A 13762-nucleotide genomic window follows, 5' to 3' on the forward strand; every position below is an offset into this window, starting at 1 on the left:
ACAAGCGTGCTCTGGCTGTTACCTTCCTTCTAACCCGTGAAATAGAAATGCTTCTGTGGACAGCTCAGTGGTCCTCATCTACACCATCCAGGAAGTGGTCTCCCTAATAAGACAAGCGCCCATCTGACGCCCTACAAAATCTTGACAACATTACTGATCGTATTCCCCATACTGTCTTTCATATCCCCGTGGCTTTATTGTGCTTTTTACTCCCCTCACCTTCTCCCTCATCCCCATGTACCTGAGTATCCGGCTTTGACATTGAACTCCTCCAGCTCCCTCCAGACAGAGGGCTGGACCTGGGGGAAAGGCTCCAGCCCCTTGAAAAAAGATCTTTGGTCTTGAGTGAGATAGACTTGAGCTCAGGTCTGGATTTCTAGGGTGTTTTCAAGATTAAAAATCACAGAAAGAGAAATAAAGCGGATCCTCAAAGATTGTATCACCAAGGAGGAGGCCTAAGAATGCTGGATGCAGAGATTTGGGGGCACGGAGGCATGCAGGACGTGAGACTCTGGGGACCCACACATGCCCAGCTGGCTTGGCTGAGTGAATAGCTTTGGGTGTTAACAGTCCAGCTGGGACTTCTCGGGCTGTTGGTTTGCGTCCTGTCTGAGGTTGATTCTGGAGCTGGGGCAACGCTGAGCCTGCAGGTAATTTTAGAGCAACTGGGTACAGAATTGAGAAGGCACAGATGGGACAGTGGGCTCCCCTCCCCTTCTGCCCGCCCCCCGCTCCAGTTACCCCAAACAATCCCAACGCTTTCTGCCTGGCATGTGGCGTGGACATGGGAGAAGGGTCTCAGCAAGGGAAAGTTCATCTCTACCCAAGCTTCCATCTCTGTGGCCTCACCCTTTGGCCACATCCCAGATCCGTGAGGTATCACCAGGACACATAGTCTCAAGAGCAGCCAGAGCCCTCCCATTGGCCCAATAACCTGTGGAATAAAAGCTATAATGGTAAAAAAAAAAAAAAAAAAGAGTCCTGAAACTGTGCCCCTCCCATCAAGATGGGGAGTCATGAGCAATACCTTATTCTGAGTGCAGTGCCCCCAATCCAACATCCAAGGATGCAGGATGGTCAGTTCCCATCATAGCTCTACTAATTAACCCTATTAATTATTATTACTAATTACTATGAATTATTACTCTACTATTAATCATTTGGCTTTTAAAAATAATTCCATATTTTATGATGCTTTAACGTCTTAGGGCCTTGTGGAACCCACGGAAGGACTGTCCCTCCTGGGTTAGCTAATTCCTCTAGATAGTAAAGGATTTGTCTGCAAGCACGTGTTTGATATGCAAATGAACCAATCCTGACCCTACTCCCACGTGTCTCATTTCACCAGGCTCCTGCAGTTTGGGACTTTATCCCTTGGCCCCAAATCACCCCAGAGCCAGGAACTGAACAACTGGGAGCCAGTCTGATAGCCTAGAGCCTCCTGAAATTATTCAGACTATCCCATCCTAAACCTGTTCCGTTTCTTTACCTTGCTTCACCCTTTCCTTCCAGCAAACACCACATAATGGCCCACCCACAGCTCCTCTGTCTCCGCCCTGTCTCCGCCTCCTGCTGGACCCAGGGCCTTCCTCTGGGGGTCCTGTGTGGTGGGATCTATGAGTACAAACTTCATTCATGACAGTCATTTCCATGTCTGCGTGACTTACCTACCCTTTTAAAACAAACCCTGGGTACATCTGGGTACCTTTGCAAACAGGTCTAGATACTGGGCAGACAGAACACGCTGCATTTTCTCCACTTTCCTCAGAGCTCACAGACTGCATTCATGACTTGCATGGACTTACAAACTTATTTTGCTTTCATGACAGTATGTTTGTAATGAAGTTTGTTGCCTATACGTAAACGAGGAATTCCCCTTTTGGCTTCTCTTTTAAAAGTAGAAAAGCCTGAGAACACAATGCCACAGGTGCCACACAGCCCTCAGAGGGTTTCAAATCCTCCAGGGGCTCCCTAGGGTCCAGGACACCAGTGAAGCATACACATTAGAAAAGAAGAAATCAAATGATCTTTGGCAGATGATATCGTTGTCTGTGTAGAAAATCCCCAGGAATCTACCAAAAAACTGCTAGAACTAATAAATGAGTTTAACAAGGTCATAGGATACAAGATCAATACAGACACACACACACACACACACACACACACACACACACACAAACAAGTCATGTATTTCTATATACGACCAACAAGCAGGCAGAAACCAAAATGATAAACAATACTAATCACAATTGCTCCCCCAAAAAAGAAATACCTGGGTATAAATCTAAGAGAACATGTGCAGCATTTATATGTTAAAAATTACAAAATGTTGATGACAGAAGTCAAAGAATATTTAAATAAATTGAGAGATGTACCACGTTTGTGGATTGGAAGACTCAACATAGTAAAGATATCTTTTTCACAACATTGATTTATAATTTTAATACAATTTGCATCAAAATCCCAGCAAGACATCTATATCTATATCTATATCTATATCTATACAGTGTCATATATATATATAGTGTCATATGTATATATATATATGACAAGCTCACTCTACAATTTATATGGAAAAGCAAAGGAACGTGAATACCTAAAACAACTTGAAAAAGAATAGAGGGAGGAATCACTACCTGTACTGTTCCTAAGGAATCACTTAATCACTTACCCAGATGTTAAGAGTCACATATTTAGATGTAGCAATCAACACAGTGTGATATAGTGGAGGGAAAGGCACACAGATCAATGGAAGAAAATACAGAACACCAAGCTCCTGGTGCTTAACTGTAAGGTCGCCACACTTGGTCCTTGGTCCTGAACTCTCCCCTTGAAGACGTGGCCTTTCCTTGGGCTCCGATTCACCCCTCCATCTCGCTTCTCTCCAGAGTCAATACTCTGCTCACCCACATCACGAGCTTCTTGCTAGAACTCTCTGCTCGGTAATCCCAGTCACACAGAGAACACTAAGCTCTGTATCACCCTAGCCCAGCCCTGCCTTCCCTATTTCTGTGAACGATGCCCAATCCCTTTGGTTTTCCAGACGTGAGGCCTCCACACACCCACAGTCCTCCCTTCAGACTACCCTGCACATCCAGTAGATAAGCCTCCGAAAGCACGTCCACGGTCCCGTTTTCATCTGCTCAAACCCATCCACGTGTCTCCAATCTAAGTTTAAGGACGAGTAGGGTCTGAAGCCTCTACCACATGCCCCAACCTTAGCTACGCTAGGTAGCTCCATCTGCACAGCCACAAGGCAAATTTCACTGCACTGAAATCTCAGACACACCCGTTCCATGAGAAACACTCCATTTGCTGATAGGTCCTCTACAAGTGGCCATTATGATGACTGCTTCCTGCCTCTCTGCTTTCACTTCTGCCTCGCTCTTTATCTGTCCCCCTCTCTGCTCCTCCCACCACCCCCACTCCACTGACATCCTACCCTTCCCTCCTCATCATTCTCCAATATTGCCTTTTCCTAGTCCAGCCAAGCTGACATAATGCTTTCCAGCACGAAGCATCTTGCCCATGGCTCTCCTATGGCACGTACCAGTCCTGCCTGTGCGGTGCTAACTTGTGAGTTTTTCTTTTTTAATAAGGTGCAACATTAGCTCCTCTTTTGGCAGCATGTGTTTCTATATCCCCCTGTGTGTCTTATTAATGTGATTAACATGTGCTTCGCTAGATTGACTTTCTCCTTCAGCACGAGTCTGGGCCAGCCCCAGCTCTCCTGGAGACGCCATGAATGAGTGGCCTTTGTGCGATCCACACCAGGGCTCAGGTTTTGAACAGGGCAGCCCTGCCCGATAACTGAACACTCGGGGAGCTCTCAGCGGGGGGCTGGTCTCCATGCAGGGAGATGAGTGGAGATGGTGATGCTTGTTTGTGACAGACTGTGCAATCCTCCCTACAAACTTCAGGAGGGGGCAACAGGCATAAACCCTTCCCTGGGCTCGGGGAAGCCCAGTGGTGGCTGTGGCATCATGTCATCCCAAAATGACAAAGTATATTCTCGCTCTGGTGTCCTACACCCTGTCTTTAGAAAACTATGTCTGCCTCTCCCATGGAAAGGGTTTATGATCAACAGGTGGCCCAAGCCAGGCTTCCTCTAAAGTAGATAAAGCTCGACTCTCCATTGGCTCTGCACACAGGGACCTTCCAGGTTGGGGAATTTCAGGAGATATTAAGGGCACCCACTACCTACTTCTCTCACTGCGGTGATAACTGACCTCTGAACTTTAACTTCAGCCATGGCCACCCCAGGCAAAGATGCACTGAGCCCAACCACACACTCCCTGATCACAAGAACACGAGAGGGTGAAGCTCAGTGACACAGAGGCGTCATAAGAGGGAAAGGAATCCCAAGCATGCAGGACAGTGGGCTGCTTTATGAGCATGCTGTCAGGACCAAACTCCCCTGGGATTGTCCCAGAGGAGGAGGCAGAGCCCTGGGAGCTCAAGGACGGAAGCGGTGCAGGCAGGTCCTCAGGGAGCGCCCTGTCTGCCGGAAGAAGGCAGTTGTTGCCCTGGGGGACACTGAGTTGAGAAGCTTTTTGCCAAGGAGAAGAGTACAGAGCCAGGCTTCTGAGCATGCAACTTCCAGAGACTTCTTTTCCTTCAGATACAGGCATAAGGGCAAGAAACCAGAGGATCTGGGGAGGAGAAAGGAGGACCCCATGCAGGGGCCTGGAGACTCATCTTTCCTCCCCCTGAGGATGCAGACAGTGGTTTCTCGGATCCAGGACCTTCCCTTGGGGCACAGGAACAATACCCCCTGAAGGCTTGGGTCCCTCCAGAATCCAGGCACTACGGCTTCCCTGCCCTATGCTGCAGAATCTGAAGGTCTCTCTTGTCCAGCCTGAAGGGCTGTATTCCTGGACAGGGTATTGCTGGAGACTGTGCACTGCATGGTGGATTCCCCTGGTCAGGCTGACTCTGCATCCCTCCAGGCTCCTTCTGACGTCTGCTCACACAGAGGACAGCAGCGAGCGTGCTCAGGAACAAGGGCAGTTTCAGGAAGAGCAGGAACAGGAAGTGGAAAGTACTGAGCGGAATCCTGTGGGGGACACAGTGACAGGAAACGAGCTGCCTCCTCAGGTGGAGGCCCCAGGACCCTTCTTTCCCCACCTCTCCCTGGGCCCTGACTCTAGAGCCCCAATAACTCAGGATCAAATTTAGAAGGACCTATGCCAGGGCCCGTCTCTGGGGACCCTGTCACCTCTCCTCTCTTAGTCAAGAACTCCTTTGGGACTGTCATTGAGAGGTGATGGAGCAGAGAGAGAAGAGGGACACAAGCAGTGCCTGCTCTCCAGAAGCACGCTCTGAGCTCACTCTCTGTCCATGTCCCCCTCAGTTTCCCCTTTATTAAAATGACATCTTGAAACCAGTCCTCACCCACACTTTAAAGCCCTTGTCCCTTGTCCCCTTCCCTTCAGGGTCTAGCAGCAGCACCACAGCCCTTCTTTGAATATCTTTGAGAGGAAGATAATGAATTCAAACTCCATCCTGAAGCCTGTCCATCTCCCCACAGACCCAGAAGCAGCTCATGGGAGCAGGATCTCTAGTAGAACAAAGACCTTCTTTTGGAAGCGAGCCTGGCTTAGGGACCACAGAACCAGGGCTTTGAGTCCAGAATGGGGAGGGGAAAGGTAGGGATGGAGGAGGGATTGCACATCCCTGAAACCAGCCTCCACCTGTGCCTCTGTAGCTTCCCACAGGGGAGAGTATTCACAGAACAAAATTCCCATGTAAGAATCAGGACCAGAATTGGAGAAAAACCCAACAGACAGTGAGGTACAAAGGATGTGGTGTGTCATCAGTCCCCACCCCAGGGTCCCATTAGTCTGCTGACCCTCCTCCACGGCCTCCAGGCCTTGGGCCCTTACCCTGGGCAGTGGTTCAGTGCTTGGTTGGTGCTGAAGTTCTGCCCGGGGATCATTGCCGGGAAAGTGGTAGATGTGGCTGGACGTGTGGTTCTTCTTATGGTTGTACGTGGTGCTGGAGATAAGATCACACATCAGGCACTGCTCTCTCCCCAGCTATGCACGAAGCACCTGTCTGAATCTGCTGTCACACGTAATCATCCACTCACAAGAGACTCAGAAATAGCCTGAAGCCAGACCCAGACCACCTCCTGGGTGAACCCCTCAGGAACCAATGAAGCTTTTCCACAAGTGGCCAGGAGTCACTTCTAATAAGTGCCAGCTTGTTCTTTCCATCCCAAATTTGATTCTGCCTGGGGTGAGGGCAGGGATCTCTCAGGGGTTCCCCAGCCTGATGAGGGGCCCCAAGGGGAGGAGGGGCAGGGAAGAGTCTGGATGAAGATGGCCATGTAAGAATCAGAAGGGCACAGAGACTTTGGGAGGGGCTCAGAGCACCCTTCATATGAAAACTAAGGCCACTTTAACCCACAGCTGGGGTGTGGATAAGTTGCCACTCAGCTCCTCCCAAGGACCTCAGGTGTCCAAACGATTGGCATAACCTCTGCTCCCACCCCCACTCTGCCCCAGCCTCATGATGTCCCCCAAAAAAGCAGTCTCCCAGAGGCTCAGCCCTTCACTGAGCACCCAACACAGGCTCAGTTTCACCCAACAACAGCCTTTGACGTCCTTGGTATTGGGGATTCGTTGATGCATGTGGCACCATCCCTGCCATGACAGAGACAGAGACACGTCAACCAATCAGCTCACTCCAATAGAAAGTGGTGGGCACGGGGGTGGAACTCTGCCAGGTACGGCAGCAGCACAAGCATACCTCATCCACACTTCCGGGCAGCAGAAAAGAGAGAAGAGATATGGCGGCATGCATAGGAGGCTGCAGGATTACGAGATGATTTTAGGACACGAGCTACAGGAGCATGTTTATAGGTGGAGGTGAAGAGCAGTGACCAGGAAGAGGCTAAGGATAGGAGAGAGTGTGGATAATGGATGGAGGAGGGATATGGGTGAGGAAATTTGGCTCGAGATGGAGAAGCAAGGAGCCACGGGGTGAGAAGCCAGCTCCAGGATTTCCTTGAACTGGAGGAGAAAACTTGACTCTCAACCTAAAACGCAAAGAAGGAAGAGTGAGTTAGGTTGCATGGGAATCTGTAAGCAGAGATGGAAAGAAACTGGGTTCAGTCTGATATCCTGTGTTCTCTTGGTAAGGTAGAAGAATGGTAGGGTAATATTAGAAACCGTGAACTTCGGCTGATACCCAGAGGCACCATTTGTGACTTTTTTCCAGCAGTACTGGAGCAGATAGATTTTAGGTAGGATGACCCACTTGCCCAAGTTTGCCTGAGACTTTTCCACTTTTAGCTTGAAAGCCCCATGCCCCAAGAAACCTCTCAGTCCTGGGCAAACCTTGATGGTTGGTCACCCTAATTTTAGGATGGATTCAGGAATAAAGGTTTCAAAAGGTAGATAGGAAAATGGTGCACAGGAGTTGAGGGTACTGGTAAGAGAAGAAAATATCATTTACTGTGAGGGTCGGAACTGGCTTAGGAAGGAAAGGAGGTCAGGCAAGGAGAGAAGGATCAAAAGCCTGGAGGTGTATGTGAGGTTAAGAATGGGGAAAACGGGGATGCGGGGATGTGAAGGCTGATGCATGGAATGTTGTTAGGAAGCAGAATGTTTGAGGAGTACAGAGTTCTAGACATGGGCTAGTTTGGGGTGACAGTAAGATTTGCAATGTTGCCATGGAGTGGGATTCTGAAAGAGTGGAAATGCAGGCCACTGAAGTTGAGAAGACCATAGAACCTGAGACAAAAATGCTCAACAAGTTATTCATTGAAACCTCCCAAGACAACGACGGGGGTTGGAGTGGAGAAGCTGCCAGGTCCCCACTGAGCCTGGAGTGACCTGGAAGCCAATGGATGGCCACGTCAAGGAGACGTAGGGGGTGGGTGACACAAATTTTACAGGAAGCAGGTGGGAAAGTAATAGGTTGGGAGTTGTGATGGGGAGCAGGGAGAATGTGGCTATGGCTTCATGGCCCTGTGACATCATAGGCTCTTCCAACACCACCGAGACTGAGGACAAGACAAGGCCCAGAGACACTCTTCTGTGTGGCACCCCTCCTCGTCCCCAGGTCCAGTCATGTCTCACACGGCCTGCTGCTAGTGACGGGAGCTCTTACCTGGGTTAACAGACACCTGAACCTGGAAGGAGGGATCACGTGACCAGGCATCCAGGATCCACACTGTCTGAATTTTGCACCAGTAGGATCCGGCGTCAGCTGCGTTGAGGTTCCTTATGGTCACTGTGAAGGCGAGGTCATAAGGGTGGTCTCTGATGGACACGCGGCCATTCCTTTCTTCTGTCTCTTTTCCCTGGGTCTCCACAATCATGTTACAGTCTGTGTCATGCTGTCCTTGGCACCAGTACTTCTTATGCTCCTTGTACGCCGCCTCGTACCCACACCGCACACTCAGACAGTCCCCCGTGGTGCCCGTCACAAAGCTGGGGCCCGTCAGGGACAGACAGCCTGGAAAACACAAGCCACGTCCCAGGACTCTATCCTGATGGGCCCAGCAGCAGCCACTGCTGGAAGCCCAAAGGGAAAGTTGCCAGGGAGGAGTGGACGGTTCTGGGCTCGGGGATGGGGACCTGGAGGGACACCTGAGCTTAGCACCTGCACCAGATCATCTGGAGACCGTGGTCGGCAGGACAAGTAGAGACCTGTGCCCTGTGAGCCCAGAAACAGTGAGTTACCACACGGGGAGCCCGCCCGTGCGGATGGGGAGGTCGGACCAAAGCCGGAGGTGGGAGCAGAGACAGCTGGCTGTCCTGCCCTGTCCTTAGCCTGCAGCTTCTGCCAGGTCATGTACCAGAACACTTGCCTTTGGAGTCAGACCTCTGTATGCTGGGCTTTCTGCAACTCACACTTGTTCTTTAAGAGGACATGTCTTGTTTACTATGCTCTCCATGTGTCCTCCAGGGAGGACAAATGACTCTCTGGCTCTCACCCCCTCTCCAGGGAGGACCAGCACCCTCGCTGTCATGCACCTGGTTGCTGGGAAGAGGGCTGGGTCCCAAAGGAGACCCTATACGGCTTGCTGGCGGAGTTGGGGCACAAGCTGACCACCCGCAATCGTAGTCCCCATGGCCTGCTGACTCCCTGTGTTCAGAGGAAAAAGGGGTTACATGAGATTGTGCTTTCTGTCACGGAGTAGGATGATTCTGGAGCTGGGAACAGTGGAGGTTAGAATCTGGGAAGTAAAGTGTGAGAAGCTGATGTGGAAGGAGAGAAAAAGAGGGGGAAAGCTGCAGGGGGGCGGAAGTCCTGCATTGCATGATGTTACTCTCAGCAGGGTCCCCTCCCCCAATCTGGAGTGAATGTTTCAAAACTTACACTGTTTTGAGCTTGAGTGTGTGTGCATGTGTGCGTGTGAAAACAGTGAAAGGGCTGAGCTTGCTGTGGCCAGGGAAACATAACCCTGGGGATTCGTAGAAATGGTGGCAGAGCCCTGATTGGGACCTGAGCTAATTACATCTAGACTTAAGGCGAGTGCAGGGGTGGGGGCGTCCCTGACTCCTAGTTTTCACTCGTGTCCTGCTTTCCTCCCACCACCTGCCCTTTCTCCCCACACTGTCCCCTGCTCACTCTGTCATGCTCCTGGCTGGTGACCACGCACTGCTTCCTCACCCACCAACCAGGTTTGGCCCCAGAAAATCTTACTGTCACTGCCCCTGGCCCCTCCAAACTCACCAACACCTGTCAGCCCCACCCCAACCCCTGTGTTCTCTTTTGCCCGTAAGAAAGTGACTCCCAACCCTGCAGCCTCTGAGCTCTCCCGATTTCTCCTGCTGTCCTAATTCATGTGACAATCTTTCCCAGCCTGAATACCTCACCTTTTCCAATCCCTGCCCCACACCTATGTTTTCCCCACCTGTTTCCAGTGTTCCCCACCCATGGTTGGAGAGCTGGGCTCACCTTCTCCCTTCCACCTGCCCCGCCTCCTCCTAGAGGTGGTGTGTTCTCAGCAGTGCCTCCCCCTGGGCCGGGACAGAGCTCAGAAGTTCACTTTCCCACAGTGGGAATTTATCAGGATGTGGAGCACGGGTCACAGCCAGGAGCCTGGAAAGTAGCGCTCGGGGCAGGCTCAGGAGGGAACCCTTGGAGAACCTTGAGTCCTTCCATCCATCTGGGCTTGGGGACAGCCCCTTCAGAGCTGAGTGTGCCCTAGAATTACTGCCTCTCCAATCAAGGAGATTCTACAGCAGATGAGCATTCAGACTAAAGAGAAACTTCCAGGCTCCTTCCAGCCCGGGGAGTCTAATTCCATAAATTAAGTCAATATCCATAAGAGCTGGTCTAGTCGTCTGCCCCTGGCTGCTGGAATCTACCCACCACTCCGCTGCTTACAAACCGGGTTCCTACAACCTCCTAAGGAAGCAGGGAGCGCATTCTCTCTCTCTCTCTCTCTCTCTCTCTCTCTCTCTCTCTCTCTCTCTCTCTCTCTCTCTGTCACTCACCTGGCAGCAGTTCCCTACCACGAAATCCTGCATCCCAGAAAGACTCCCTTGCTCCCGCTTTCCTCTTTCCTGTTCCTTCTCCCACTCAGGACTCCCCTGCCCACATCCCTGCTGCTCCTGGGTTTGGGTGCCCTTGTAGGCTGAGTGAATGGACACACACCAGCTCTATTTTGCAAAGTGCATAGCATGGAACCTTGTGGCAGAGCATCCAGGACATGGGGACGGGAGGGGGGCACTTCCTGGTGCAGGGATCCCTGGCTCGGAGTCAGAAGACCTTGGTTCTAGGCGTGGCTCTACCATTTGCTAGTCGTTACCTTGTGCGTCAGTGTCTGGGAAATGAGGCGCACAGCCTGACCTGCCTGCCCCCCAGACCTGGGTATTGATTACATGAGATCATGACTTACATTTCAGGGTCAGGACAGGGAGTGTGGATAAGTACAGGGAGGTACAGCCTAGTGAACAAAGCGACCTCCAGAACAGATAAATTAAGGCAATTTGCATATTGAGTGTCTGGATAGAGAAACCTAAAGAAGAGGGTGGGGGTGGGAGGATGTGGCTCGTTAGGTCACAGGTTCTTGGATTTAGAACAAGGCTTGCAGTTCCTTAGCCCAATTTTCTATCCTGACGCACAAATATGACAAAAGCAAACATTCCTGCAAAGTGTGGACAAACGACACCAAGTTACTAGTGTTAGAGGAAGCAAGATTGGATTGGAAAGGAGCAAATAGAGCGAAATTATTGGTGGCGTTCTAGTTGTTGGGTTGGCCAGTAAGTTCACAGATGTTTGTTAAATTACATATAATTAAAAGAGCCCTTGCGTGATGAAAAGGTGTCATGAGCCTTGAGCACTTCAATCGTGGGCTTAAGAAAGTTAAGAAAAAAGAAGTTTCTACTACTTCCAAAAGAATACTCTCCTCTGTCTTGCTAGAATGTTGCCTGGATGCAAGAGCAGTAGGTCTTAATGAAATCTGGCATGTCCCCAGAAATGACTTGGGAGGTTATATAAATGCGTGTGTGCATTTTTTTTATAACAGTGCTTGCTGGTTGCTGGAAGTTCATAGAAGCGTGATTTCCCTGAGTGCAGAAGTTGCTCTTAATTACAGCACCTAGAACAGTCGTGGCGTAGAGTTGGTACTCAATAAGTGTATGTAAGATCTGTAGATGAATGTTTAAATGTATAGAAGAATATACGGATGGATGGATGGATGGATGGATGGATGGATGGATGGATGGATGGATGTGTCCTTCCCATTTCTGACACTTTGCCTCTTACTTGAACCCAGGACAGACCTTCTACCTACTGTCCTGCCCCCTATAATACCAGGCTCCCCAAACCCCCGCCCCGCTCACCTGGGAGGCAGAGAAGGAGCAGAACTGGTGGCAGCCCCATGGTCCTATCTCCCTGGCCGGTGTCCCCAGCAAATCCAGGTCCCAGCTGGATTCCAGATGTTTGCAACAGAGCCTGGGTCATCCACTCTCTACTTCTTCAAGTTTCCTGTGTGTTTCTCTCTCATATACTTCCTTGTCAATCTCTTAGTTACTTCCTAATTTGAAGACTTACTTTGAAAAAGGGGAAGAGTGGCAAGAGATATTTCAGAGAATGGATTAAAAGCCACACAGGAAATCTGCTGATTTTCCCCCTGTTTAGTGCTAGTACAATCTTCGGGTCACCCTGAGCCTTTGTGAAAGTCAGTCCCAATGTATGAAACTTCCCATAGAGGAGACCCTGCGTGAGACCCTCTTTCACTCTTCTCCTGTCTGGGACTGCTTCTTTGATCCAGTCAGCTGCCCTTTTTCTCTGGGTACCCTTTTGGATTATAAGATACCCTCAATTAAAGATGTGGGGTGAGGACACCCCCCATAACTCTCTCAACTGTTACCTTCATGTGGATGACCTCATTCATCTTCCTCTCACCTAATAAAGCCCACTGGGTTCCTGCCCCAACTTTCTGACTTCCTGTGAGGATTCTCCTCCTGGTTGTACACTATTAACCTAATTCAGGATAAGAGTGTTGGTGAAGAGCACAGATTTGACCCCAAACTCAACTCCCCTCTCTATCATTTACTAACCAAATACCTTTGGGTATGTTGCTAAATCACGCTCACCCTCAGTTTCCTCATCTATAAAATAGGATAATAATAACCATCCTTATCTCATACGAACAAATGAGTGAACACAAGTAAAGTGCTTGGCACAGTGCCTGGAACATAGTAACTGCTCAGTAAATGTTAAGTATCTTTTGGATAGTCCGCGGCATTGAAATAGCTTCTCATCTGGTCTCTCAGGCAGTGATACCCTCCCTCCAGTCCAACGTACATATCAGAAGCATATTCTTCTCTAAGACACAGGTCATTGAAAAGCTCATCCAGTGACAATCCCTGTCATTGGCTTCTACTTTTTCTCTCTTTCCCCAGGGGTCCATATCCGCGGCCTCTAAACTTCACTGTCTTTTAGAACTCGCCGCCAAATCATCTGCCATTTCCCACTTTTGCTGTACGAGCACAACTTCTTAACTTCCCTCTTTCACCATCTGGAAAGAAACACGGCACATACCGCAGGTGGAGCCCTCGACCAAACAGCAAAGCACATGGGTCCTGCTCCCTTGCATGTTCCTAGTCACTCCCCTGGGGGACCCAGAATGAGCAGAGCTGACAGTAGGTGCGAGGCTGTGCATCCCTGTCTCATTTCTGCAGCATAGACAAGAGCTGGGGGCTTCGGTTCTGCCACCGAGAGACTCAAAGAAATCTCCCGACCCCTCAGTCCTGCTTTTCCATTGTTTTCTTCTGCTTCCTTCTATTCCCAGTCTGATCGATGGGGGGTGGGGGGGGTTCTGTTTGTTTTGTTTTGTTTTTTATAAAATCAAGGAAATGGGAGTGAGCAAAGGCAAGTGCTGATGGTTGAAAACAATATAAAATGTGTCTAAAGTGGTCACATTTTATTATGATCCAATAAGAGTGTACAAATTCCGGGCAATATAGTAGAGCAAGTCAATACAGAGGCTTCTTTCTCGCTCCAAACATAGAAATTCTGCATAAAATGCAAAAGTTTTACTATGTAACGGAAGCCAAAATCAAGCAAAGGAAATCCACAGGTGCCAGAAATGTATAGACATCTGAAAGCCAACACCATGAGCAGGATCTGATACCGAGCAGCTAATGGAGACTATTAGAAACAGACATGGGCTTCAGGAGGAGAGAGGATGGCATTTAAACAGCCACTGGGGGACTGGAGCCGATGCCTCAGGTTCGTACCAGACAGGGAGCTGGGATCCGTGAAGGGTCACCACACCCTCAGAATGGGGTGA

The 13762-nt window shown here is 49.9% G+C and overlaps 1 protein-coding gene across 1 annotated transcript; it reads right to left on the bottom strand.

Moving 5' to 3' along the window:
- Positions 1-1345: 1345 nt before the first annotated feature.
- Positions 1346-12019, bottom strand: CD300E (CD300e molecule). The gene is made up of 4 exons (XM_019745510.2): positions 11808-12019; positions 8119-8466; positions 5886-5997; positions 1346-5056 (listed from the first exon to the last, which is right to left on the bottom strand). The coding sequence occupies exons 1-4, from the start codon at positions 11926-11928 to the stop codon at positions 4807-4809; spliced, it is 831 nt and encodes a 276-aa protein (XP_019601069.2). The 5' UTR covers positions 11929-12019; the 3' UTR covers positions 1346-4806.
- Positions 12020-13762: the final 1743 nt, after the last annotated feature.

This window comes from Rhinolophus sinicus, linkage group LG15 (genome assembly GCF_036562045.2).
Source record: "Rhinolophus sinicus isolate RSC01 linkage group LG15, ASM3656204v1, whole genome shotgun sequence".
NCBI lineage: Eukaryota > Metazoa > Chordata > Mammalia > Chiroptera > Rhinolophidae > Rhinolophus > Rhinolophus sinicus.

What these genes read in the sequence shown, in the direction of transcription:
- CD300E (XM_019745510.2), bottom strand. Translation starts at nt 11,928, where the DNA reads ATGACCCAGGCTCTGTTGCAAACATCTGGAATCCAGCTGGGACCTGGA. An exon ending in TCAGGTGTCTGTTAACCCAG is followed by an intron (nt 5,998 to 8,118) that starts GTAAGAGCTCCC and finishes TCTTATCTCCAG; the next exon opens with CACCACGTACAACCATAAGA. An exon ending in GCACTGAACCACTGCCCAGG is followed by an intron (nt 5,057 to 5,885) that starts GTAAGGGCCCAA and finishes TGTCCCCCACAG; the next exon opens with GATTCCGCTCAGTACTTTCC.